This window comes from Prunus avium, chromosome 3 (genome assembly GCF_965620075.1).
Source record: "Prunus avium chromosome 3, drPruAviu1.hap1.1, whole genome shotgun sequence".
Taxonomy (NCBI): Eukaryota; Viridiplantae; Streptophyta; class Magnoliopsida; order Rosales; family Rosaceae; genus Prunus; species Prunus avium.
In genome coordinates, this window is record NC_142286.1 from 10,727,782 (window position 1) to 10,755,113 (window position 27,332).

At 36.6% G+C, this 27,332-nt stretch overlaps 1 protein-coding gene, 1 non-coding gene and 1 pseudogene across 7 annotated transcripts in view; all 3 read left to right on the top strand.

Moving 5' to 3' along the window:
- Nucleotides 1-22,896, top strand: LOC148295597 (zinc finger BED domain-containing protein RICESLEEPER 2-like; annotated as a pseudogene).
- LOC148295598 (small nucleolar RNA R71) lies at nt 18,036-18,142 on the top strand. The gene has a single exon (XR_015834844.1). It is a non-coding gene; the product is annotated as a small nucleolar RNA R71 (small nucleolar RNA).
- The window catches only part of LOC110746537 (floral homeotic protein AGAMOUS-like), a 9,737-nt gene continuing 4,800 nt past the window's right edge, over nt 22,396-27,332 (top strand). For all 6 annotated transcript variants that reach the window (XM_088250372.1, XM_088250373.1, XM_088250368.1 and 3 more), the window contains exons 1-5: nt 22,396-22,513; nt 22,738-22,964; nt 25,652-25,733; nt 26,414-26,475; nt 26,564-26,748. In XM_088250372.1, coding sequence (XP_088106498.1) covers nt 22,945-22,964; nt 25,652-25,733; nt 26,414-26,475; nt 26,564-26,687 — 288 coding nt within the window. In that variant the 5' untranslated portion in view covers nt 22,396-22,513; nt 22,738-22,944 and the 3' untranslated portion in view covers nt 26,688-26,748. The remainder of the gene's footprint in view (nt 22,514-22,737; nt 22,965-25,651; nt 25,734-26,413; nt 26,476-26,563; nt 26,749-27,332) is intronic.

The window sequence follows — 27,332 nt, forward strand, 5'->3', positions numbered from 1 at the left end:
ATGACTACTGTAGGTAAAAATATATATTAATATATTACTAAATTTGTTAGTTGAAATAAGAATTACCAAGTTTATGCTTAGACATGATTCATTATATTTACCTATTAATAGATGGACATTTATTTTGAGAACGTATTGGACTTTGACGGTGGTACTCAACAACAAGATTCTTCAAATGTGGAGACACCAATTGAATGCTCAATAAGAGTTGAGAATTAGGATGAGAACCAAGAACACACTACACAACCAACTGATGAAGACCCAAACCAAGATTTTGGTGGGTGTGATGATAACAATCAAAATAAGATAAAGTTAAGATCTGTTGTTTGGAATCATTTTTAAAAACAAAAGATTGGACATGTGTGGAAAGCAGTGTGTAATAATTGTGGGAAAAAGCTATCGGCTAGAAGCAAAAAGGGAACTACATATTTGCATGATCATTTCAAAATATGTCCCTAGAGGAAGCAAAGAGATATAAAGCAGTCTTTGTTGCATCCTCCTAAATCAAATGATGGGAGTGTCAAGCTTGGTACGTATAATTTTGATCAACAAAATGCAAGGTTGGAGCTTGCTTGTATGATTACTTTTCATGAGTACCCGATGTCCATGGTTGAACATGTCGATTTTAGAAGATATTCAATGGCTTTTGCAACCCTTGTTTAAGATGGTTTCTCGAAACACAATTAAGGGTGACATCTTTAAAATATTTGAGTTTGAGAGGGAAAGTGTCATATCTCAGGAACGGCTCCGCCGTAGAACGATATTATCCGCTTTGGGCCCCCCTCTCTGCCCTCACAACTTTGTTTCTGAGAACTCACGAGCAACTTCCCAGTGGGTCACCCATCCTGGGATTGCTCTAGCCCCAACTCGCTTAACTTCGGAGTTCCCATGACTCTGAAGCCAGTGAGCTCCCTAAAGGCCTCGTGCTAGATGGAGGTGGGCATGTATATATAAGGCACATCACCCCCTCTCCGTTGGTCGATGTAGGATGTTACAATCCACCCCCCTTAGGAGCCTGACGTCCTCGTTGGCACACTCGCACCACATGGCAGAGTGGCTCTGATATCAAATTGTCACATCCCAGGATCGGCTCCGTCGTAGCACGATATTGTCCACTTTGGGCCCCCCTCTCTGCCCTCACGGTTTTGTTTTTGGGAACTCTCGAGCAACTTCCTAGTGGATCACCCATCTTGGGATTGCTCTAGCCCCAACTCGCTTAACTTCGAAGTTCCCATGACTCAGAAGCCAGTGAGCTCCCAAAAGGCCTCATGCTAGATGGAGGCGGGCATGTACATATAAGGCATATCACCCCCTCTCCGTTGGTCGATGTGGGATGTTACAGAAAGAACAATGAAGTTATTGGAGACAAATCAAAGTAGAATTGCAATTACAACTGATATGTGGACCTCAAATAACCAAAAGAGAGGATTTATATATGGCCATCATATCTCATTTCATTGATGAATCTTGGAACTTGCAAAGTCGACTTTTGAGGTAATTTATTTAGTTTTGAAATAAAACTTTTAACATATTTTTCATTGTAACTTGGAAATGCATATTATAGCTTGTGTACTTTTTCTTTGGTACTAGATTTATATATGTGCCATGTCCACATGCAACTAAGACTCTTGCTAGTGCTTTGATGGATTGTTTGCTAGATTGGAACATTGATCGTAAGTTATCCACTTTGACTGTAGATAATTGCACAAGTAATGATTCTGTTTGTACCATATCTGACCCTCCGTCCATACAGCGACACGTGGATCTTAGAAGCTTACCCAAGCGCCCAAGGCTCCGAACAATCAGCATCGGCTACCGATGATATTGTCTCAAGTGGGCAAAAGGTCGCTACAGGCCCAACATAGACTACAATCGGTATCTCCTACCGATTCTGCAGAATCAACCTCGAAGCACCCGCCCGAAATATCTAAAGACTCGTGTCGACCTCATAGGGCCCTCCCACGAGTCCCACATCGAAATTAAGTACTAAGAGCATACAAGATGCCCTCTATAAATAGGCCCCTTCACTACAATACAGTGGTAAGACTTTCCAGCTTGACCTTTATACTAATATATTGTCAACAGCGAAGGCTCTTAGAAAACAAACTTACTTTGGCATCGGAGGGTCTTAGGCTGGTTCCACACCGGTTCCATAGACCTCACGAGCCTCGACTCTCTTCTATTCAGGATCTGCATCCAAGGACAAGAAGAATCTGCATCTATCACTCAATCGATCTGCTTGTTCGTCCTCATCACTTGTAAGTTGCACTCATCTCTATCTGTTCAGTTTTAGTGCCAACAGATTCCATGATTGAAACACTGTTATAAAAAATTTCTAGCTCACTGTTGTTGGATGGAAGTCTGTTTCACATGCACTGTTGTGCACATATATTGAACTTGATTGTTAAGGATGGCTTGGATGTTATCAACACTAGCATTGAGAAAATTCGTTCTAGTGTTGCATTTTGGACAACCACTCCAAAGAGAGTGGAAAAATTTATTGAGGCGAACCTTCAATTGAAAATTGAGAGCACTACGAAATTAGAGCTAGATTGCAAAACTAGGTGGAACTCTACCTATTTGATGGTTAAGACGACAATGATATACAAAAATATTTTTCCTCGCATGAGACAACATGAGTCTCTACATAAAATTATTCCTAGTGAGCAAGATTGGACGAAGCCAAGTATCATTGCTAACAAATTGCAAATTTGTTATACTGTGACTGAATTGTTTTCTGGGACCAAGTATCCTACATCAAACCTTTATTTTCCACACATTTGTGAGATTAGGTTCGCAAATTATGATTGGCTCTTGTCTGACCAAGATGAAGTGAAATTGATGGCCTAAAAAATGGTAACAAAGTTTGAAAAATATTGGGATACAATGCATGACATGATGGGATTGGCAATTATTTTGGATCCAAGGTTTAAGATGAAATTGATTGAATTTTATTTTCCTCTTATATATGAAGAGAAATCTTCCTTGGGAATTGAGAGGATATGCAAATTGGCTTATGATATTGTCAAAGAGTATTAGTCCAAGTCTAATTCAAGTGTTACTCATGAATTTTGTCAATCTTCAATTTCTACCTCTTCATCGATGGCATATCAAGTTGGAGTTGGGAACTATATGCACAAGTTTGAATCTTTTCTTTCTAATTCAACTAATCTTGAGCCCATTAAATTAGAGCTGGACCATTATTTGGAAGAGTCTCTTTTACTATATGCATCAAATATCCTACTTTGCATGATATTGCTAGAGATTTATTGGCCATTCATGTGCCTACAGTTGCTTCGGAGTCGGCATTTAGCACTAGTGGAAGAATTGTAAGCCCCCATCATAATCAACTTCATTCAAAAACTGTGGAGGCCTTGATGTGTGCTCGAGATTGGCTATGGAATGAGATAAAAGATATTGAAAATATGTTATATAAATTTACTATTAAATTAAATTGTTACTTAGTATTTTCTAATTTTTATGTTTATTGTGAATAGGTTCAAACTCTACAACATTGTCCCAGGGCTGCACATCTGATAATGATGTTGAGAATGAGGTAAAATACGAATTATATTATATAATTAATAGTGATGTTTAATATCCTACTCTACATGATTGTAAAATTTATATTTTGTTTTATTTGTGCCAATGATCATACACTGAAGAAGTTGAAAACATCACTTTGTGCGATTGAGATGTGTGATCACTACCTGTATCGACATGTAATTTTGATATGTATTAATTTTTTTATATAGTCTAGATTTTTAGTTAATAACAATTGAATTGATACATATGTTTGCGCTTATAGTGTTTTTTTCTCGTTCAACAAAGTAGTTTTTTTTTTATTGATTTTTCTTTGAGCCATTGCCATCCTCCTCCCCCCCCCCCCCCCAAAAAAAATTTCTCATAGCCATAGCCACTGGCCTAGTAGACTTCATTTAATTGTCAAAGTTCTTAAATTGACTTCTCATAGCTCTTACTTACTGCTAGTGTTCACTATTTGTATAAATTGATAGAATTGGTTCACTAGTAAAAAAAACCCCTTGCGCGACCAAATTTTGTCGCTCAAAGTGACTTTGTGCGACGAAAATTAAACTTCGTCGCTCAAAGTCTTACGCGACTAAATTTTGCGCAACGAAACACAAATCGTCGCACAAAGTCACTTTGCGCGACGAAGTGTGGTTCGTCTCGTAAAGTCTTTACAAAAATAAACAAAATAAAAAATTATTTTTAAAAATCTTTGGATGACTTTGCGCGACGAAACAATAAAATTCGGTGCACAAAGTCTTGCGCGATGAAGTGTGGTTCGTCTCGTAAAGTCTTTACAAAAATAAAGAAAATTAAAAATTATTTGTAAAAATCTTTCATGACTTTGCGCGACGAAAAAATAAAATTCGGTGCACAAAATCTTGCGCGACGAAGTGTGTTTCGTCTCGCAAAGTCTTTACAAAAATAAATAAAATAATTTTTTTTATAAAAATCTTTGCATGACTTTGCGCGACGAATTTCTAAACTTCGTCTCGCAAAGTCTTTACAAAAATAATAAAATAAAATAAAAATTATTTTGTTAGAAAAATATAATATTTTAAATGTATTATATTTTAAATTGACGATCAAATTGGTTCATTGTATTCATATAGGGTCAAGGAGTGTAGCTGTAAAAAATCATCAAAATCGAAATTGAAATAACCGTTAAATCGTGATTTTTCGTTTATAACCGTCGAAAAGTTTTGTCCTATTACTTGATCTCTGAATGTTTATTTTTTCCGATTTTTGGCGTATATGATCTCGAAGTATAAACAAACAAGTTTAATGGTTGGATCTTTGAAACTAGTTTCGTAGAATGCGTATGCCATCAAAACAATATATTCACTAACAATTAAGAGTTTATTTATACTTTCATTAAATACAACATAAGATTTTTTGGTATCCACTAGTGTAAATATTTTAAATTGACGATCAAATGGAGTCATTGTATTCATATAGGGTCAAGGAGTGTAGCTGCAAAAAATCATCAAAATCAGAGTTGAAATAACCGTTAAATCGTGATTTTTCATTTATAACCGTCGAAAAGTTTTGTCATATTACTTAATCTCTGAATGTTTATTTTTTCCGATTTTTGGCGTATATGATCTTGAAGTGTAAACAAACAAGTTTGACGGTTGGATCATTGAAACTAGTTTCGTAGAATGCATATGCCATCAAAACAATATATTCACTAACAATTAAGAGTTTATTTATACTTTTATTAAATATAACATAAGATTTTGTGGTATCCACTAGTGTAAATATTTTAAATTGACGATCGAATGCAGTCATTGTATTCATATAGGGTTAAGGAGTGTAGCTGTAAAAAAATCATCAAAATCAGAGTTGAAATAACCGTTAAATCTTGATTTTTCGTTTATAACCGTCAAAATGTTTTGTCCCATTACTTGATCTCTGAAAATTTTTTTTTCCTGATTTTTGGCGTACATGATCTCGATGTGTAAACAAACAAGTTTGATGGTTGGATCGTTGAAACTAGTTTCGTAGAATGTGTATGCCATCAAAACAATATATTCACTAACAATTAAGAGTTTATTTATACTTTCATTAAATATAACATAAGATTTTGTGGTATCCACTAGTGTAAATATTTTCAATTGATGATCGAATGCAGTCATTGTATTCATATAGGGTTAAGGAGTGTAGCTGTAAAAAATCATCAAAATCAGAGTTGAAATAACCGTTAAATCTTGATTTTTCTTTTATAACCGTCGAAATGTTTTGTCCCATTACTTGATCTCTTAATGTTTATTTTTTCTGAATTTTGGCATATATGATCTCGAATTATAAAAAAAACAAGTTTGACAGTTGGATCGTTGGATCGTTGAGTAGCTTTAAAATTGTTTATTTTGTACGTATAACACTTAAGAAATTGAATAGTATATATATTTATTAGTAGCTTTAAATTTTTTAAGACTTTGCGCGACCAATATAATAATTCGTCGCGCAAAGTATACTCTAAAAATTTCGGCGGGTACCAAAAATGGGAATTTAAAAAAAAAAAAAATTACGACTTTGCGGGACGAATATATAGTTCGTCGCGCAAAGTTTTGTGGGACAAATATATAGTCGTTCGTCGCGCAAAGTATACACGAAAAATTTGGGCGGGTACCAAAAATGCGAATTTTAAAATTTTTGTTTTTCCAACTTTGCGCGACTAATATATAGTAGTTCGTCGCGCAAAGTATACTCTAAAAATTTGGCGGGTACCAAAAATGGGAATTTAAAAAAAAAAATTACGACTTTGCGGGACCAATATATAGTTCGTCGCGCAAAGTATACTCGAAAAATTTGGGCGGGTACCAAAAATGGGAAGCGGGAATATTGTGGTCGCGCAAAACTTTGAGCGACCAAAATTTCGTCGCGCAAAACCCTAAAAATTTGGGCGCGCACCAAAAATTGGAATTTTTTTAAAAAAAAATTTCGAGACTTTGCGCTACCAATATATTGTTTCGTCGCGCAAAGTGTGATACGGTTTTTAAAACCAAAATAACAACTCCACCATTTTCTCAATGTCTTCTACTCTTACCTCTCCTCTCTATTTCCTTCTCCCCAAATCCTACCCTTTCTCTCACACTCACTCCTCTCACTTAATCTCTCATCTCTCTCTTCACTATCTATCACTCTCACTCACTCTCTTCTCTCTCTTTTCATCATCTCTCACTCTCACTCACTCTTTCATCTCTCTCTCTCACTATCTTCTCTATTCTCTCACACTCACTTCTCCCTCTCATTCTCACTCACTCAAAATCTTGCCAAAAGGTATATTCTCTCCAAACTTTAATTTTTTTTTTCATTAATATGTGTTTTTGGAGTTAGTTTTGAGTTTATTCTAATTTTTTGTTATTTTGTTGTTATTTGACAATATTTGTTTTTTTTTTGTAGGGAATCATCGAGACTTTGACGGCTAAAGTTGAGGATTTGGACGCTATCGAAACATATCATCCGCCACTATCACCACAATAGGCTTGTAGATTTTATTATTGTACTTTGTTAATTTATGTGTACATTTTGAATATTATATATATTGGATAATTTGACCACTATTTTTCATATGTAATTTTATTTTGAATATTTCAATTTAAATTAAAGTAGTTAAAAAAAATAAAATCATACAATTAAATTAAATTTAAAAAGTAAAAATTTGAAAAATTAATATAATGAAATTGATATAAGAGAAATAATAAAAAAAAAATGTCAAAAACCTTGGGTGATAAAATATTTCGTCGAGCAAACTATTAAACTAGTTTATTTTAATTAAAAATTTTAAAAAAACAAAAATTAAATTTTTTTTTTAAAAAAACAAAAATTTTAAAAAATTGAATATTTCGTCGCGCAAAGATTTGAGCGACATTAGGATTCGTCGCGCAAAGATTTGCGCGACATTAAATTTCGTCGCGCAAAATAATATTATTCGTCGCCCAAAGTAATTAATATTCGTCGCGCAAAGTTGATAGTATTCGTCGCGCAAAGTATCTTTGAGCAACGTTAGTATTCGTTGCGCAAAGTTGTTATCGTTCGTCGCGCAAAGTATCTTTGCGAGACAAAAAAAAAATTTCGTCGCACAAAACCTTTCTTTACGATCTTTGCGCGACCAAAATTTCGTCGCGCAAAGCTTGCGCGACGAAATTGTACTTTGCGCAACAAAATTATTTCGTCGCGCAAAGTGTTTTTTGTAGTAGTGGTTGCTCGTGTTCACTAGTTGAATCTCTCTATTTGAATTAATTACAACGTTGTCACTTTGGTAATGTTGCTCGGTTTCAAACTTCATGGAAAAATCTAAACCTAGGACGCGGATTTCTAGTGTGTCCAAAGGCAAAGGTAAGCATGTAATCTCCAACCTTGTGCGTGATTGTGTTGGGCATGAGAACTGAAAATTTTCTTTGTTTGTTGGTTTGTAAGGAAGAGGTGAAAGGGGATGTGGGTTTTTTAAGTAGGTTGATGGTGAAATGTGTGAGCATTCAAACAAGGGCGGAACCACACCAAGGGCTTCAGTGGGCTGTCTTTGTCATTTTACTTTTATTTATTTTTATATTACTCCATTTACTTAAGTTTACAATGTAAATAAGGAAGTACCTCCCATTTGGATTCAAATAAAAATACAAGAAAATCAAATTCCAACCAAATCAAATTATGAAAAATCGATTTTAGTGCAAAATACGATTTAGGCTAAAAATGTTGGCTCATTAAGTCAATATATACTTCATACTAAAATCCCATAAAATCAAGTTTTCTTATTTGATGTGTGAGGAATAAAAGCTGCCAAAAATTATCTTGAGAAAATGATTATTCTGAAAACCCATTTTTCATACTTAGTCAATATTTTTACAGAAAATAATTTTTCATGTATGATATGAATGCATGAAGGAACCTAAGGTCAATCTAGGTAAAAAGCCTTAGATGTTCAATCCACTATGGTGTTAAACCCTATTTAGTTTATGTTAAAACTTATTGAAAATTAGTCTATGGAGCTATGAACTAGCATGGTTTATATGATTTAATGTTTACTTTTATTTCTAGAAAAACTATAGAAATTGTAAGTACCAAAAAAAAAAATGATCATTAAATTTTAAGCGAATAACTTTAGCTAGCCTACCCGTTGAAAAATTCCTGGTTTTGCCCTTGCATTCAAAGAATGTTAAAACTTATTGAAAATTAGTCTATGGAGCTATGAACTAGCATGGTTTATATGATTTAATGTTTACTTTTATTTCTAGATGTTTGTACCAAAATTTGCACTTTTTTGCCAAAACTCTTCATTCAAGCCAGTCATCAACATTCTTGGAAATTGGGCCAAGAAACATCGGGCCTGTCATTTAAGGCCCAGAAAGAAAAGACAGAAATCAAGCCCAAGAGATTTCGGATCCCGAGAGCCCAAAATCCAAAGAAGCCCCACCCGAAATGAATCAAGATCAAGCTGAATAGAAATGGGCTTCAGGAAAACCAACCTTTGGTTTATACAATTCAAAAGGAACAAAACAAAATGATTAGAACCCATGTGCAACACCTTTTGAAAAGTCAGCAAATTCAACCAAAAAGATAACAGGGACATGCGTACGTGAAGAAAGAGAAGACATTTCTGGAAAAGCCTTGCCACTAGGTACTGTTGTTAATAATATGTTAACTCGCAATTGTACGGGGCAATTAGTAGTATAGCAAGACAAGTACGAGGTCGTACCCACGAAGACTGAGAAGTTCAAATTAGTTATGTACTTTAGATTACCAAATTCAAGAAGTTAGGAAGTTAAATCTAAAACAGAATTTAAAGCAAGAGTGAGTTTGAAAACAAATGCAGCAAGATTAAAATGAACTTTGAAGTGAGAATGCTTGTGATTATAGAAAGAAATGAACAAACTGAAATTGCAACGGAAAGCAAGTAAACAAAAGTAACAAAGGGTGGTTTTGAAAGTTAAAACACAGGTTTGGAGACTAGGGCATTCGATTCACCATAACAATTCAATTCTGGGTTATAAAGATTCAAGTAACAAGTCTAATTCAGATTCAAAGATTGATTCTAGCTAAAGTATGATTAGGCCATGGTGTTTGGTCCTAACCTTGTGTTCCTAATTCCCTAATTTGATCATTTGTTGTCTAACCTAAAATTAAGCATTAGGAACCCATTAAGCATAGAAGAACATTTTAAACAACCAAGTATGTATCTAATCCCTGTTGTCGAATGTCCATACATACTCTTCCTATTCATAGTTCAATTCGAATTAAAGCATGGTGTATACTCTTAATTCAAACCAAGATAGTTAACAAACAAGTTCTAATGGTGATCAATCATTCAAACAAGCATGTTAACTTATAAGCATAATGAATAAGAACATGAATCATGAATCAAACTTGAAACTCCAAACTTATAAACCCAGAATATTCATGTTAGGTTACATCGAAGCCCTAGTTATGGATTTAGCTACTCATAATGGAAAAGAGACTTGAACAGAAATGAGAAAACATAATGAATGCAATAAGAGTAGAAAAACCCTTTTTCTGAAGTTCTTGTGGTGTCCAAGGCTTCTCCAAGTGCTTCTCCACTTCTAATGCTTCTCCAAGAGCTTCCCCACTTCTAGAAAGATGTATGAAGGATATGGAGGTGATTTGGGATGAGTTTGAGTGAGTGGTGATGGCTAAGGAAGATGAAATTCGTAGGGAAATGGAATAGAAGTTTGCTGGAGTTGTTTTGGTGATTGTTGGAGTGTTTGGGATTGTGAGAGTGTTTGAGGATGGTTGGAGTGAATTGTGGGGATTGTGAATCTCAGGATTTGTTGTCTTGAATGTGGAATGGATGTGGTATTTATAGGGAGAGGGGAGTGATAAATCTGAATTCAATATGGCTAATGCATACAACACTTGCATTATAAAAGATGAATTGGTTGATGCACTTCACTAATGCATACAACACTTGCATTATAAAATCTGAATTGGTTGATGCACTTCAGCAATAAATCCCACCAGCAGCCCTAGCTCATCTTCATGTCACCATGACCAAGCCTCCAACCAGCTACAATAGCTCATGCCTAGCTCACCATGACCAAGCTTCCAACCAGCTCATCCTGAGGTCAGCATGACCAGCAACTTCAAGGGCTTACAACTTGGGCTAGGCTGAATCAAATGAAGACTTTAAGATGTCCATTGTGAAGTTCAGAATGTGTATGATCCAACCACACAAGTATTGGCCCAATCCAAGCTCGGAGGAGGAAGTTAAGGCCGAAACAAATTGCTAACTCAGTTTGCTCGCTGACAAAATCCATCCTGAGCATGGTTCTGTGTTTGCTAGGTGACGGACTCCAGATTTATCCAATGGGGCTGAATTTTGGATATGTTATAGTACACACCCATTGGAACAACTTTCATGAAGACTGTTGCCTCATCCGAGCTATGTAGGTTGCTGAAACGAAGCTTGCAATATGACCTACGGAACTGGACTGGCAGGGGGCTGTAGCCAAAATGAGTTTGTCTTTAAGCTCTTCTTCTCTTCATCCAAATTAGGCCTTAACATGCATGAATTGCATGAATTATGCTCTCTTGCTCTTTTGGCCTACAAAACACACAAAGGGAGGCAAATAACTCAAAATTATAAGAAACTAAGCAAAAGAAGTAAGTAAATTGGGCATGTATATGTATGAAATTATGAGCTTAACACACCCCCAAACTTAGATTTTGCTAGTCCTCGAGCAAAACAAAAGAGAAACAAAGATAAAAACAAAACAAGAAGTTAACTAGACCACTTTCGTAGATAACTCGATTGCATTGAGCGTATGCAACAAGCCTTTAAACCTCTAGGCATCCCTAGTAGGAGGAGTTGTGTCTCCTGAGGGTTTAACAGATACGATACCCACAAACGTTTTTCTAACTCTACAAAACAAAATGGTTAGAAAAACAACTTTGAAATCAACTAATGAAAATGAAAGAAAGTTTTAGTCATACCTTCAACACCATAGAGTTGCCAAGATAGGTCATCAATCAGTGTGTACAAGTGGAAGCTATAGCTCAAAGGCACACAGTTTCAAAGCAAGCACACTCAAACCTTGAATAGAGAACATGCTTCGACTCTAATTCTCACAGATAACACTCAATCACTCAGAACCTATGTTTTAATTCTCTCAAGAAAGCATAAGTGAGTGTATGAAATAGAAGCACAAATTTGGTTAGATCTCATGAAAGGAATTAAATACTAAGAATAGAGATACACACATACTTACCAGCACCCATGAATACATCCTCAAAGATCAGCTAGGTCTTTCACAATGTTGTAATGAAAGGCTAAGGTTTAGGGGAAATGGAAGAATTGGAAGGAAAAACAAATAACTTAAGAACATACCAAGGTTGCATGCTTCATTAATCTGCAAGGCATCATTGATTTAGATTGGCATGGCAGCAAACTTCATGGTATCACCTGGCATGGACTTTATTTTTCACACTTAGATCAAATCGAAACACTTTCATCTTCGTTGATTTGATCTGCATCTTCATTAACTTCATTGCCCAGATTCACACCAAATTTCATTTAGGTACACGGCAGCAACTTCCTTGCATCAAACTTTATCTTGGCACACCTTGGTATATTTCTAAGTTATAGGGTATGGCTACAAGAGGTTAAGTATCTCAGATTGAGATACAAAGGTAGGGAAAATGATGAGGGTGATAAAAGAAAAGGCTTTGAGTGTTTGGCTTCAAGAGGGCTAATGGAACACACATATGGGTAGGGTGAAAAGAAAGCATAAAGAATGGTTATACACACATAGCCTAGCATCACTTCAATGAGTTCATTCATGAATGAGAGCAAGCATATGATATCTGCAAAAGAGAATCATCCTTAGTATTCGATCAAAATGAAATGATGAGATCAATTAGAGTGAATTGAAGAAAATAAGTATGGATGAGAAATAGAACACTTTAAACCCTCTCAAGAAAGCAATTAGGCTCGATATAGCTCACTAGGGTAGTCTCCACTATTTTCCTTCAAGAATTTGAGCATGGTACTTTAGCCACCAGAATTCTAAGAGCCAAAGCTTTGTGAAGTGCAAAATTCTGATATGAAAACCTCAATGGCAGCTCCATAGCATCGATTGTATGACATTTAGAAAAAAAAATTAGTGACAAATGAACGAAAATTGAAACACAAATGAATGAAATTTGAAAACCTTCCCCCCAGACCTGAATTAAACATTGTCCTCAATGTGAAAGCATACAAAAGATGATTGAGAACAAACAAATGATAAAGGGAAAAGTTTAGAAGAAGGTTTAGGAAAAATATAAAAAAAAAAGAAAAAAGAATATATAAGCAACTCATGGATGACCAGTTAAGGGCCTCAGAAAACACAGCCAGGGGATCCGGGAAGGTTGGAGGGGTCACAATGGTCCCGCTTAAAACCCAAACTTCTTAGACACCGAAGGTGTCGCCTAAAGAACTCCTAGACACTGTATTGACGGAGGTGCTCACTGGGGTTACCAAAAGTTAGCTTATATGAAATTTTTTTTTTTTTAAATTTTTTTTTTTAATTTTTATATTTATTTATTTATAAAAAGGAACAGAAACTTAAAAATAAAAACAAAACAAGTAAAGAGAAAGGATTGAAATGCTTCCCCTTGATGCGATTAGGTCGATTGCTACCAAGCACCTTCTTCTTGAACACATGGGTTGCCTCCCAAGAAGCGCCTTAGTTACTGTCTTGGCAAGACATTGTGCAATCAGCTAAGTTGATGGTACGAAGGGAAGTTGATCTACCACATGGCCAGTTTGGATGCCAGCTGAAACTCCCTCATAGAATGGCTTTAAACGTTGTCCATTTACTTTGAAAGTCGAGCCATCTTTAGGGTTTTGAATCTCCACAGCTCCATAGGGAGAAACATTGACCACGGTGAATGGGCCTTGCCATCTAGACTTCAATTTTCCTGGAAAGAGACGCAAACGTGAGTTAAACAAAAGAACTGACATACCTTTGGAGAACTCTTTCCGTTGAATGTTTCTGTCATGGTAACTCTTGGTTCGTTCTTTCTAAAGCTTTGCATTCTCATAAGACTCATGTCTAATTTCTTCCAATTCATTGAGCTGAAACTTTCTTGCATGGCCTGCCTTGTCTAGATCAAAATTTAACTTCTTGATGGCCCAAAAAGCATTGTGTTCAAGCTCCATTGGCAGGTGACAAGCTTTCCCAAACACAAGAAGATAAGGGCTCATTCCAATGGGAGTCTTATATGCAGTCCTATAAGCCCATAATGAATCATTGAGCTTAGCTGCCCAATCTTTCCTTGTATTGTTCACCACCTTCTCCAGGATGTGCTTAATTTCTCTATTGCTTATTTCCACTTGACCAGAAGTTTGCGGATGATATGGTGTAGAGACTCGATGGGTGATGTTGTACTTCTTCATGAGTGCTTCGAATGGCTTGTTACAGAAGTGGCTGCCTCCATCACTAATGACAGCCCTTGGAGTACCAAACCTTGTGAAAATATTATCCTTCAAGAACTTCAGCACCACCTTATAATCATTGGTTTTGGTGGCTATGGCTTCCACCCATTTAGACACATAATCAACAGCAACAAGTATGTAAGTATAACCAAAGGAAGATGGGAATGGTCCCATGAAATCAATACCCCACACATCGAAGAGCTCCACAACAAGTATGTTATTCAATGGCATTTCATTCCTGCGACTTATGTTCCCCATCCTTTGGCACCTATCACACTTAACACAAAAATTAAATGCATCTTTAAATAGAGTGGGCCAAAAGAAACCAGATTGCAGAATTTTAAGTGCTGTTTTCTTAGCTCCAAAGTGACCTCCACATGCCAATTCGTGGCTATGCCTAAGTATGCTTTCTTGCTCTTCTTCTGGAACACATCTTCTGATGAGTTGATCCGGGCAATGCTTGAATAAGAAAGGTTCATCCCATACATAATGTTTCACCATGGAAAAGAACTTCTTCTTATCCTGAGAAGTTAGATCATTTCTAAGAACACCACAAGCAAGATAATTAACAAAATCAGCATACCATGGCTCTTTGACTTGGGCAGCATATAGTTGTTCATCAGGGAAAGTCTCATTCAAGGGTAGCACAGCTCCTCCTTTTTCTTCAACCACAATTCTGCTCAAATGATCAGCTACCACATTCTCACATCCCTTCTTATCTCGAATCTCCAAATCGAATTCTTGCAGCAAGAGAATCCATCTAATCAAGCGTGGTTTGGCATCCTTCTTAGTGAGCAAGTATCTAAGGGCTGCATGGTCAGAATAAACAATTACTTTAGAACCAACAAGGTAAGAACGAAATTTTTCTAAAGCAAAAACCACAGCAAGCAACTCCTTCTCTGTTGTGGAGTAGTTGATTTGAGCATCATTCAAGGTCCGGCTAGCATAATGAATCACATGGGGCAGCTTGTTCTTCTTTTGACCTAAAACTGCACCAATAGCAAAGTCAGAGGCATCACACATTATTTCAAATGGTAAAGACCAATCCGGAGCTATGATAATAGGGGCTGAAGTTAGCTCCCTCTTCAAGGTAGAAAAAGCTTCCATGCAAGCTTCATTAAACTCAAAAACAGCATCCTTAGCAAGGAGATTACACAATGGCCTTGTAATGCTTGAGAAATTTTTGATGAACCTTCTATAGAATCCAGCATGACCTAGAAAGCTTCTAATTCCTTTAACAGAGGTAGGGGGTGGAAGATTTGAGATGAGATCGATCTTGGCTTTATCCACTTCAATTCCCTTGCTTGAAATCACATGGCCTAGCACAATGCCTTGTCTCACCATGAAGTGACACTTCTCCCAATTCAAAATCAGATTTGTTTCCTGGCATCTTTTAAGCACTAGAGACAAGTGGTGAAGACAATTATCAAAAGAGGAACCAAAAACTGAAAAATCATCCATAAATACCTCAATGAATCGTTCCACCATATCTGAAAAGATTGACATCATGCATCTTTGGAAAGTTGCTGGGGCATTGCACAAACCGAATGGCATCCTTCTATAAGCAAACGTACCAAATGGGCATGTGAATGTGGTTTTCTCTTGGTCTTCCGGAGCAATGGGAATTTGATTATAACCTGAAAAACCATCAAGAAAACAATAGTAAGCATGGCCAGATAAACGTTCAAGCATTTGATCAATAAAAGGTAAGGGGAAATGATCTTTTCTAGTGGATGTGTTCAACTTCCTGTAATCAATGCAAACTCTCCAACCAGTGACAGTTCGTGTAGGAACTAGCTCATTCTTCTCATTCTTCACAACGGTGATTCCGGACTTCTTTGGAACAACTTGCACAGGGCTCACCCACTTAGAATCTGAAATTGGGTAGATGATTCCTACATCGAGTAGCTTTAAAACTTCAGCTCTAACCACCTCTTTCATGTTGGGATTTAGCCTCCTTTGGGCATCACGAGATGGTTTGCTGTCTTCTTCCATTAAAATCCGGTGCATGCACATGCTTGGACTAATTCCTTTGATGTCTGCTATGGTCCACCCAATGGCTGTTTTATGCTCTTTTAGAACTTTAATTAAGCTCTCTTCTTCATGTGAGGAGAGACCTGCAGCAATTATAACAGGGAGAGTTTCGTTAGCACCCAAATATGTATATTTAAGATTATTGGGAAGAGGTTTAAGTTCTAGCTTTGGTGGGATGACAATGGATGGCTCCAATTTCGTGGATGATGGTCCAAGAGGCTCGATTGGTGGCCTAAAGGATGGTGGGTATGGCGGAAACACTTCTAAGGCAGCCACCACTTCTTGGAACTCCGGTTCACAAAGATCTTCCTCTTCTTGTGTTAAGACAGCTTCTAGAGCATCATTAGACTTTCTCTGCAAAATTTTGGAAGAAACCTCATGATCCACAACATCAATTGAAAAGCAAGAATCAAGAGAGATAGAAGGTTGAGATAGAGCATTAAGCATTTTAAATTCAACAGTTTCACCCAAAACAGTCATGGAGAGGGTGCTATCTTTCACTTTGATGATTGTGTCTGCAGTGGCCATGAATGGTCTGCCTAGGAGAATGGGATCAACACGATCTCCATTTGGATTGTCTTCCATGTCCATCACTACAAAATCAGCAAGGAGAATTAGTGTATTAACTTGAACTAGAATATCTTCTACAATACCTTTTGGATATTTTATAGAATGATCAGCTAGTTCAAGTCGCATTGAAGTCTTCTTCATCCCTTCTAAGCCAAGCTCTTGATAAACTGAATATGGCAAAACATTGATGCTTGCTCCCAAGTCCAACATGGCTCTTCCAACCTTCTTGCCTCCAATGTTAATGGGAATGTCAAAGCTGCCAGGATCATCTAGTTTTGGTGGAAGCTTCCTTTGCAATACAGCACTTACATTCTGGTCGAGCTTTACTCCTTCATTTGGAGCGAAATTGAGCTTGTGAGTTTTCAAGTCCTTGATGAATTTTCCATATGCAGGAATCTGTTCAATAAGATCAAGCAAAGGCAAATTGATATTAACTTTACTCAAAATATCATAAATCTCTTTAAAAGCCTTATCTTGCTTTGCTTTCTTAAGACGGCCTGGAAATGGAATCTGTGGAACATATGGAGCGGGTGGCACGTATCTATCTTCTTGAAGATGTGGTGGCACAAATTTGTCATCCCTTTTATGCAATTGGAATTGATCGGATTTCTGAGAATCTGATTTGGCCTTAGGAGCAGATTGAGAAGTTTTGAGTTGTTCTCCTTCCGTAGCCATGGTCTCCTTGTCTTTATCTTCTACAATCACAACATCATTTGAAAGATTAGAATCATCTTTATTATCAATGATCTTACCTGATCTGAGCACATGAATGGCCTTGGCTTCTGGGTTCTTTGGATTGATCTCAGTTTGGCTTGGCCATTTCCCAGGCACTCTTTGAGTTATTTCAGCAGCTATTTGGCCTAATTGGACTTCCAATTTGGAGATGGCAGCTTGTGTAGTTTGCTGAAAATTGGATTGGTTGATTGCCATCTGCTTCACTATATCTTCCAATGATGATGATGATTGTTGTGGCCTTTGGAATGAAGGGGGATTTGCTTGATTCTGGGTATTTCTCCATGAAAAGTTTGGATGATTCCTCCAACCTGGATTATAACTTTGAGAGTATGGATCATTTCTTGGACCTTGGTTGTAGGAATTTACCAACTTAGCTTGCTCTTGCACAAATTCTGGATATCCAGCCCCAAGTGGACAAGCTGTGGTAGCATGGTCATGAGATTCACAAATGCTACACACTTCCTTCGGAGGGCTTCTTGAGTTTAATGCAAGAAGAGCATCTAGCTTTTGTTCCAGTTTTGAAATCTGCACACTAGAAGCATCATTAGAACCACTAATAACACGTTTACCTCTTGTATCCGTATGTTGGGTCTCCATTGCTATCTCCTCAAAGAGTTCGTACGTTTCTTCTGGAGTTTTGGTTTTAAAAGAACCACCTGCAAAATTGGTGACTATATTATGACTAGAAGGGGTTAGTCCTTTATAAAACATACGCATTTGAAGCTTCAATGGAATCCCATGATGAGGACATTGGTTGAGCAACCCATTGAATTTCTCCCATGCTTCACAAAACGATTCATCATCTTGCTGTGCAAATAACAAGATCTTGTCCCTAAGCATGTCGGTCTTTTGTGTGGAGAAGTATTTTTCCAGGAACTTCTTTTGAATGGCAGACCATGTAGTGAGTGAACCAGGCTTCAAAGAATTCAACCAATACTTCGCCTTATCCTTTAAAGTGTATGGAAACACTCTCATTCGAAGTTGATCTTCTGTCACACCTGTCAAGGGAAAAGAACTCACAACATTAAAAATATCCTTTATATGAGTCAATGGATCTTCATTAGGTAAACCATAAAAGGAAGGCAGCATATTAAGATGAGAAGATTTAAGCTCATAATTTCGAGCTACAGTGGGCAGCAAAATGCTTGAAGGAGATGCTGGAATTGTTGGGATATCAAGTTCTCCCATGAACTCAATGGCAGCCATCATTTCTTCTTCTTCTTGGTCTGAACTTGTTTCCGAATTTGAAAGTGAAGAACCGGGAAGTTCAGTGTGGAGAGCAAGACTTGTAAATGTAGCAAGAGCTTGCTCTTTTGCAGTTGACAACTCCCTTTCTAGACGATTCTGAATTTCAGAGGTCACTCGTCTGGGTTGCAATGATGGTCCTGCGTTCAAAGATCTAGAACGTTGGAACGAAGACCTCACTTGTTCAAGTAATGGATTTTTAGACATAAACTACCTGAAACAAAAAATTAGATTAATTAGAAACACTAAAAAGAATAGGGTAACCTTGGGCACATAACCAGGGAAGAACTTTCGTTCAGTCCCCGGCAACGGCGCCAAAATTTGTTGTTAATAATATGTTAACTCGCAATTGTACGGGGCAATTAGTAGTATAGCAAGACAAGTACGAGGTCGTACCCACGAAGACTGAGAAGTTCAAATTAGTTATGTACTTTAGATTACCAAATTCAAGAAGTTAGGAAGTTAAATCTAAAACAGAATTTAAAGCAAGAGTGAGTTTGAAAACAAATGCAGCAAGATTAAAATGAACTTTGAAGTGAGAATGCTTGTGATTATAGAAAGAAATGAACAAACTGAAATTGCAACGGAAAGCAAGTAAACAAAAGTAACAAAGGGTGGTTTTGAAAGTTAAAACACAGGTTTGGAGACTAGGGCATTCGATTCACCATAACAATTCAATTCTGGGTTATAAAGATTCAAGTAACAAGTCTAATTCAGATTCAAAGATTGATTCTAGCTAAAGTATGATTAGGCCATGGTGTTTGGTCCTAACCTTGTGTTCCTAATTCCCTAATTTGATCATTTGTTGTCTAACCTAAAATTAAGCATTAGGAACCCATTAAGCATAGAAGAACATTTTAAACAACCAAGTATGTATCTAATCCCTGTTGTCGAATGTCCATACATACTCTTCCTATTCATAGTTCAATTCGAATTAAAGCATGGTGTATACTCTTAATTCAAACCAAGATAGTTAACAAACAAGTTCTAATGGTGATCAATCATTCAAACAAGCATGTTAACTTATAAGCATAATGAATAAGAACATGAATCATGAATCAAACTTGAAACTCCAAACTTATAAACCCAGAATATTCATGTTAGGTTACATCGAAGCCCTAGTTATGGATTTAGCTACTCATAATGGAAAAGAGACTTGAACAGAAATGAGAAAACATAATGAATGCAATAAGAGTAGAAAAACCCTTTTTCTGAAGTTCTTGTGGTGTCCAAGGCTTCTCCAAGTGCTTCTCCACTTCTAATGCTTCTCCAAGAGCTTCCCCACTTCTAGAAAGATGTATGAAGGATATGGAGGTGATTTGGGATGAGTTTGAGTGAGTGGTGATGGCTAAGGAAGATGAAATTCGTAGGGAAATGGAATAGAAGTTTGCTGGAGTTGTTTTGGTGATTGTTGGAGTGTTTGGGATTGTGAGAGTGTTTGAGGATGGTTGGAGTGAATTGTGGGGGTTGTGAATCTCAGGATTTGTTGTCTTGAATGTGGAATGGATGTGGTATTTATAGGGAGAGGGGAGTGATAAATCTGAATTCAATATGGCTAATGCATACAACACTTGCATTATAAAAGATGAATTGGTTGATGCACTTCACTAATGCATACAACACTTGCATTATAAAATCTGAATTGGTTGATGCACTTCAGCAATAAATCCCACCAGCAGCCCTAGCTCATCTTCATGTCACCATGACCAAGCCTCCAACCAGCTACAATAGCTCATGCCTAGCTCACCATGACCAAGCTTCCAACCAGCTCATCCTGAGGTCAGCATGACCAGCAACTTCAAGGGCTTACAACTTGGGCTAGGCTGAATCAAATGAAGACTTTAAGATGTCCATTGTGAAGTTCAGAATGTGTATGATCCAACCACACAAGTATTGGCCCAATCCAAGCTCGGAGGAGGAAGTTAAGGCCGAAACAAATTGCTAACTCAGTTTGCTCGCTGACAAAATCCATCCTGAGCATGGTTCTGTGTTTGCTAGGTGACGGATTCCAGATTTATCCAATGGGGCTGAATTTTGGATATGTTATAGTACACACCCATTGGAACAACTTTCATGAAGACTGTTGCCTCATCCGAGCTATGTAGGTTGCTGAAACGAAGCTTGCAATATGACCTACGGAACTGGACTGGCAGGGGGCTGTAGCCAAAATGAGTTTGTCTTTAAGCTCTTCTTCTCTTCATCCAAATTAGGCCTTAACATGCATGAATTGCATGAATTATGCTCTCTTGCTCTTTTGGCCTACAAAACACACAAAGGGAGGCAAATAACTCAAAATTATAAGAAACTAAGCAAAAGAAGTAAGTAAATTGGGCATGTATATGTATGAAATTATGAGCTTAACAGGTACCACCAGGAGATTGTATATTCAAAGATAATGTTTTCTCCTCAAAATGCGCAGGCCATAGGAGAAAAAGCAGGGAAATGGAATGATGAAGAATGATGGTAGAAATGAAAGGGACATTTCTACGTGAAAAAAGGGGGAGAGATTCTAAAAGGGCCTTGCCCCCAGGAGATTGTATATTCAAAGATAATGTTTTTCTTCTCCAAATGCGCAGACCACAGGAGAAAAGCAAAAAATGGAATGATGAAGAATGATGGTTTCTGAGTGCTCATCAGCCCGAATTGATCTGGCAAAAATAAGCCACCCACACCCACTCACGTTCAATATTTCCTATAAATATGAAGAGAGGGTGAACGCATCAAAGACACCGAATCAACCAATCAAACAATCAAAACTGCCAAGGGCAAAACAATCAGTTCACTGATCATTCTAGCCTTCAATAGAAGCAAAGCCAACAAAGGTACCAAGGACCTTCAAAGCTATCCTTGAGATTCTGCTCAGAATTCCCAGCCACTCACAACTCAACTTGATCATAGCTCTGCCAATTTCAACATTGGTATCGATTTCCAGCTAATATTTTTTAGCTGAAGGTGCAGCCAATCCAGTCCAGCCACACAATCCAGTGCAGTACAGCCTGACCAAAATAGCCTCAGAAATGGCATTTCAGGCAGAATTCGAAGTCCAATATTTTGATGTATTTCCGGACTCAGCAGTTCCTTTTATTTACTGTATTTCAAACAGTTCTCCTTGAACTTGTTTTTATTTTCAAACACATGTATTTTTGCTTCACTTCCCAGTTTTATTTAGATAAATTATGAAGTCCTTACCAGTCTAAAGCATAGAAAAGAACTTACTTGGGAGATATTCCTCACCCAAATTCACAATCGTTTGTTCACAGTTAATAGCTTGGGGCGCAAGTTATTTTTTACTCTCAAGTCTGTTAGAATTGAAAAATTGCTAACGGTGGCACGCTCGACACACAAAGAAAGTTAATTTATTGACCAACCATGGTCTTTGGATTAATGGGGAACTTTACCCTACCATCACAGGTACTAAACACAAAAAGGGGTGAACACTAGAAAGACTATAGAAATTGTAAGTACAAAAAAAAAATGATCATTAAATTTTAAGCTAATAACTTTAGCTAGCCCACCCGTTGAAAAATTCCTGGTTCCGCCCTTGCATTCAAAGATGTGATACGTGATTTGCTCAAGAAGGTTGACAAATTAGAAGTTGAAAATGCAAAGATGCAAAGAAAGTGTAGAATTTTGTGGGGTGTTGATGCTTTTGATAGCTACCACATCTCAATGACTCATCCTCTATACAAATATTTGTATTGTATTCCACCGAATTTAGTAATTTAATAATCAACATTAAATTCAACATGGCAAGTTGTCTTTTTTGGAATTATTTTTGGGTTTGTTTATAAAAATTATAAATAGTGTACGGTTTATTTACATCACTATCACTAGTCAACAGTAGTAAGGTCCGACCTAAGAAGACCCAAAGGATAGAGACCCAACTCGCAGCTCACCTCGCTTCCATTTTCTGCATATCTCCTTGTCTGGATTTGTGAGAAAGAAAAAGCTAAGAAAACCCAAAGGGTAGAAACCTCTGTTTCTGGCCTTAATTATCATCATCCATGAGCTTAACTAGCTAGCTAGTTGTTGTTGTAGTAGTAGACTAGTAGTATTGCACCAAGTTTTCATTTCATATGTTTCTTGCTTCAACTTTTTTGTTCATGATCAAGCAGATAGAGAGTAACTCAAGTACTGGGTCTTTAACTAATTAATTAGCTCCTTGATTGATCTCTTTGTGCTTGATTCAGCATGCAACTATGGCCTATGAAAACAAATCCATGTATCTGGACTCTCCCCAACGAAAATTGGTTTGGGGAAAGATCGAGGTCAAGCGGATCGAAGACACATCAAACCGTCAAGTCACCTTCTGCAAAAGGAGCAATGGGTTGCTCAAGAAGGCCCTATGAACTCTCTCTACTCTGTGATGCAGAGGTTGCTCTCATAGTCGTCTCTTTATGAGTATGCCAAACAACAGGTATTGCTTTAAAGTTCCTCTTAAAAGTTTGTTGTTTGCAAAATTTGTTGGTGTTTCTGTGTTCAAGATTTGTGCTTCTGCAGTAGATCTTTGGGTGGATTTAAGCAGGAAAACATACCTCTGACTTACCTCCCTCCATTGTTGTTAATTTTCTGTTCCCCCCCCTCCCCCCCCCTCTCTCTCTCTCTCTCTCTCTCTCTCTCTCTCCCCTCTTTCTTTCTCTGCATGACTCTATGTCATCTATGAGGCTAAGAAGGCCTACAACACACAAGCTGTCATACTCCCATTAGCCCAACCTCCAATCTCCTTGACACTTCGTCAGTTATAGACGTCAGGAAAGAAAAAGTAGAATTCAATATATAAAATAAAAATGACAAGACCTTCTCTGAAAAAAAGCACATATTAGGGTTCCAATACACCCAGATGGGTTTTGCTTGAAATATCTTACAATCTCCCTTGTACACCCAAATCAGGTCACAACCACTCATACCCAGAAGAGTTTTCCCCTAACCCCTCTAAAATTTCCCAAATATCACTTTCTTTTCGTGGAATATTCAACATAACCAAATTACGGTTCATTAGGAACTACATTGGGTAATCAATTTGTCCAAAATCTTTTAGTGGGTAACCCTTAAATTTTAACCTTTCTGGTTTCCTACCTGGGTTTTATCACAAAGGTAAATTCTTTTATGAATTATATTTTCCAAATTATTGCTCTTGAAGTGAAAGAGAGTATATATGAGATCATAGCTCAAGCGGGTCATCATGAATATGTCACTGCTGGGCATTGGAGAATGGGCTTTGCATTTGCTCAAGATCTTGCAAAGATATATTTATGCAAGTTTTTAGTGTGGGAGGGATATAAGTGAGCAGAGACAATAAAATAGACGGCTTTTGATGTTCTCAGAGTTTCAGACAGAAAAGACCAAATTTTATATTAATATATTTACTCTCACTTGTTTAGAGTATAAATAAACCAGAATTTTTAATTGTTTGTGAATTACTCGAGGTGGGTAATAAGGTAAACTTGAGGCCAATGTCCCTTGTGTAATGAGTGGCAAGACTGATGGCCTGTAATATTGGGGAGCTGCGCCATCGTGGCACAGGCAACCAATCACAAGGTCGAGGATTTTAAGGTATCAGAGGCATAGGATAAAGTGAAATCTTAGGTTGTGTTCTCATAATAATATATTTAATTTTATATTCTGATTTTATTTTTTTGAGAGAATTTTATATATGAATATCTGTCTCTCTGTGTCTGTCTGTATGTGTCTCTCTCTTTTCCCAACACAGGAAATTAAATTTGGGTGTGGTTGGAAACCCCCTCTACATGATATGTTTTCAGTAAATTTAGCTGTGGTTGGACTTGTAAACCCCCTCCACAATTAATTGCAAACACCATATTTGGATATAAGCATGCATCTATCCATAATCCATTACTTTGGATGAGCACAGCTAGGAAGTTTCTTCTTATATTTCTACAGGATGTTAAATAGTTGAGAAATATCTTAAGCCAATTACTCCTATTATTTAAGGGGTAAAGCAAATATGGCTGATATATGTGGGATAGAGTGAAGTTTTGGGCAGCATTATGGGCTTCGGTTACCCTTGTTTTTAAGGATTTGGCTGTCTCTTCTATTAGGTGAGATTTGTTAGCGGTTGTGAAGTGATGTGTTGCTCTTTTCTTTTTTCCTGGGTGGCCTTTTTGTTTGCTATTGTCCTCATTTCCTTTGTTTGTTTTGGTCTTGAGGTTGTTGTTTTCTTTTGTTTTGCTCTTGTGGATTCCTTAACCACTTGCTTGTTTCTTTGTTTATCTCTTTGAATTTATAAAGTTTCTATTATAAAAAAATAAAAAATAAAAAAGGGGTAAAGCAAATAGTTCAAATTTGAAAAAGAGAATGTAAAATATCCATTACTTGAAGGAAGATTACTACTTAAGGCAACAGAAAATGGTAATATCTTATGGTTTAGAAAAGAACTAGTGGCATCATGATGGTTCATATATTATTCCTTGATAATTAAAGTCACTAACTAGATAATCAATTCATCACAGCAACCATAGGCTCCCACACCATGTTCATAAAGTTTTAGAATTTTATGTCCCCTATATGCTTTCATTAAAAGTTTATTAAAAATGATTCCTTTCCTTAATATTTTGCTCTTTAATTCCGTAGTTTCTCTTTAGGAAGAAACTAGTGAGGTAAGCCTTGTTGTTGAAAGTTTGATGAAATAAGCCACAGAAATAGAAACAATCCTTTGCTAGGTAAGCCTTTTCATTATGTTCAAAGTATCATAATGATTCAGAGAAATTACAAGGTCATATTTTAGAAAGTTTTCACTCCAAAACGAATTCTTTGTCTATTAAAGTTCATCTTATACACTTCGCGTTTGAGTTTGAATGCATTATCTGAAAACTTTTCAGACTATTTCTGGAGATTATTTAAGTATTTGATATGTTTAAGCAATGCTATAGATGCAGCCCACTTAGAGGATTTGGTACATATTTAACTTGGTGTTCTTCCTTGAGCACTAGTCTCATGCATATTAATTGGTTGGACTAAATGTCTAATTAGGTGTATATGTATATCTATGTAGCAATAGATGCCATTCTTTTGTGGTAACTAGTAGTGTTATGTATTATAACTTTCAGTCTTAGTATATTAATGCTATGTTTGCATACCATACAGTGTTAAAGCAACAATTGAGAGGTACAAGAAGGCATGCGCAGAGTCTACAAATACCGGATCTGTTTCCGAAGCTAGTACTCAGGTACTTGACAGAAAAGTTCATAATTTTGGAATGATTTTAAAATTGAGATTACTTCTTTCTGGTCTTTGGATTTCATTATCATATACTTTTTTCTCTAAGGGTGTGAATATTGAACTACTTATTAGAAATTGATTTCAGTTATATACGTACATCTTGAACAAAACCAATCCATGACTAAGACAAGTCTTGTTTTCCTTTTATATTTTTGGATCTCTTTAGTCTCATCATAATCATTGCCAATATCAATCCTGGAATTTGGGTGAGCCATATAAATCGAGTTGTTCTGTTCATTCGTATTACAACCAAAAATACCGGTAAAGCTAGAGCTTTTAGTTGAATAGATTGGTAAGAAGTTAATATATTAGTTGATGGAATTGCTGTATATATAGGAGCTGGTTAAAGACATATATAGCTCATGCAAACAAATTAATTTATTGAAACTCCGTCAAGGTTTACATTTTATATCTTGTAATTTATGAATAGATATCTGGAGCCCTAATTTATACTAATTGTATATATTACATATATACACACACAAACTTATGTGGAATATATAATTGGTAAAACACTAATTAAGAATGAATTTTTAATGCATCATAACTAGTAAAGCAGTGTTTACTGATTTTGAATATGTTTTTAATGAGATGTTTTAACCATTGATTTATGGATGTAAATCTCAGTACTACCAACAAGAAGCTGCGAAACTGCTCGCTCAGATAGCGAATTTGCAGAACTCAAGTAGGTAATCTTAAAGGGATCAAGTTCAACCCTAGTTACCAAAAGCTTTCCCATATCCTAGATTTTCAAATTGGCAGCCTTTTCTTTGACAGGCATATGATGGGCGAGTCATTGAGTTTTATGAACATGAAGGACCTGAAGAACCAGGAGAAGAGTGAACTAGAGAAAGGAATCAGCAGAATCAGATCCGAGAAGGTATCTCTTGTATATTTATGATGGATTTTTGTGATCCAAGAAGCTAGCTCTTGTTTGCCGAAATTGAGTACATGCAGAAAAGGTACCACTCTTTGACTCTTCCTCATTCATAACATTTCATTCTCTTACATGCATTACTATTTCTCATCATATTTGAAAAGTAGTTTGTTGAGTATCACTGCTCAATGAATGTTTACCAACTTATCAAGTACTGGTTTGTTTTATCTATTGTAAATGCGGTTCATGATAATGTGCATCAATTTGTCTTTATCAACTGAATGCATGTATGTAACATGTTAGAAGTGTTCTAGTGTTAAAAGTTATCACTTGTTTGCTGAATGGAAGTTTAATTTGGTCAAAAGTTGTCATGAAAACTGATTGAAGCTTAAAATTTCTGGTTAGGCTTTCTTAAATTATTCTTTCCATTTTTAACAAAAATCTCTCTTAACCATTTTGTTGTCATTAGGTAATGTTCAATATGGTTCTTTTAGCTTCTAAGTTGACTAACAAGAAGTTGCACACACTGCTCAAAATCATTCATATAAGTTTTATGCTGTTAATGAAACTAATGTTTCTTGGTTTTCATTGACAATGAAATTTACCTAACAGGAAATTGACTAACAGTGATTTAGGTTCAGTTAACTGAAAGAGTTACAGAGTTACATT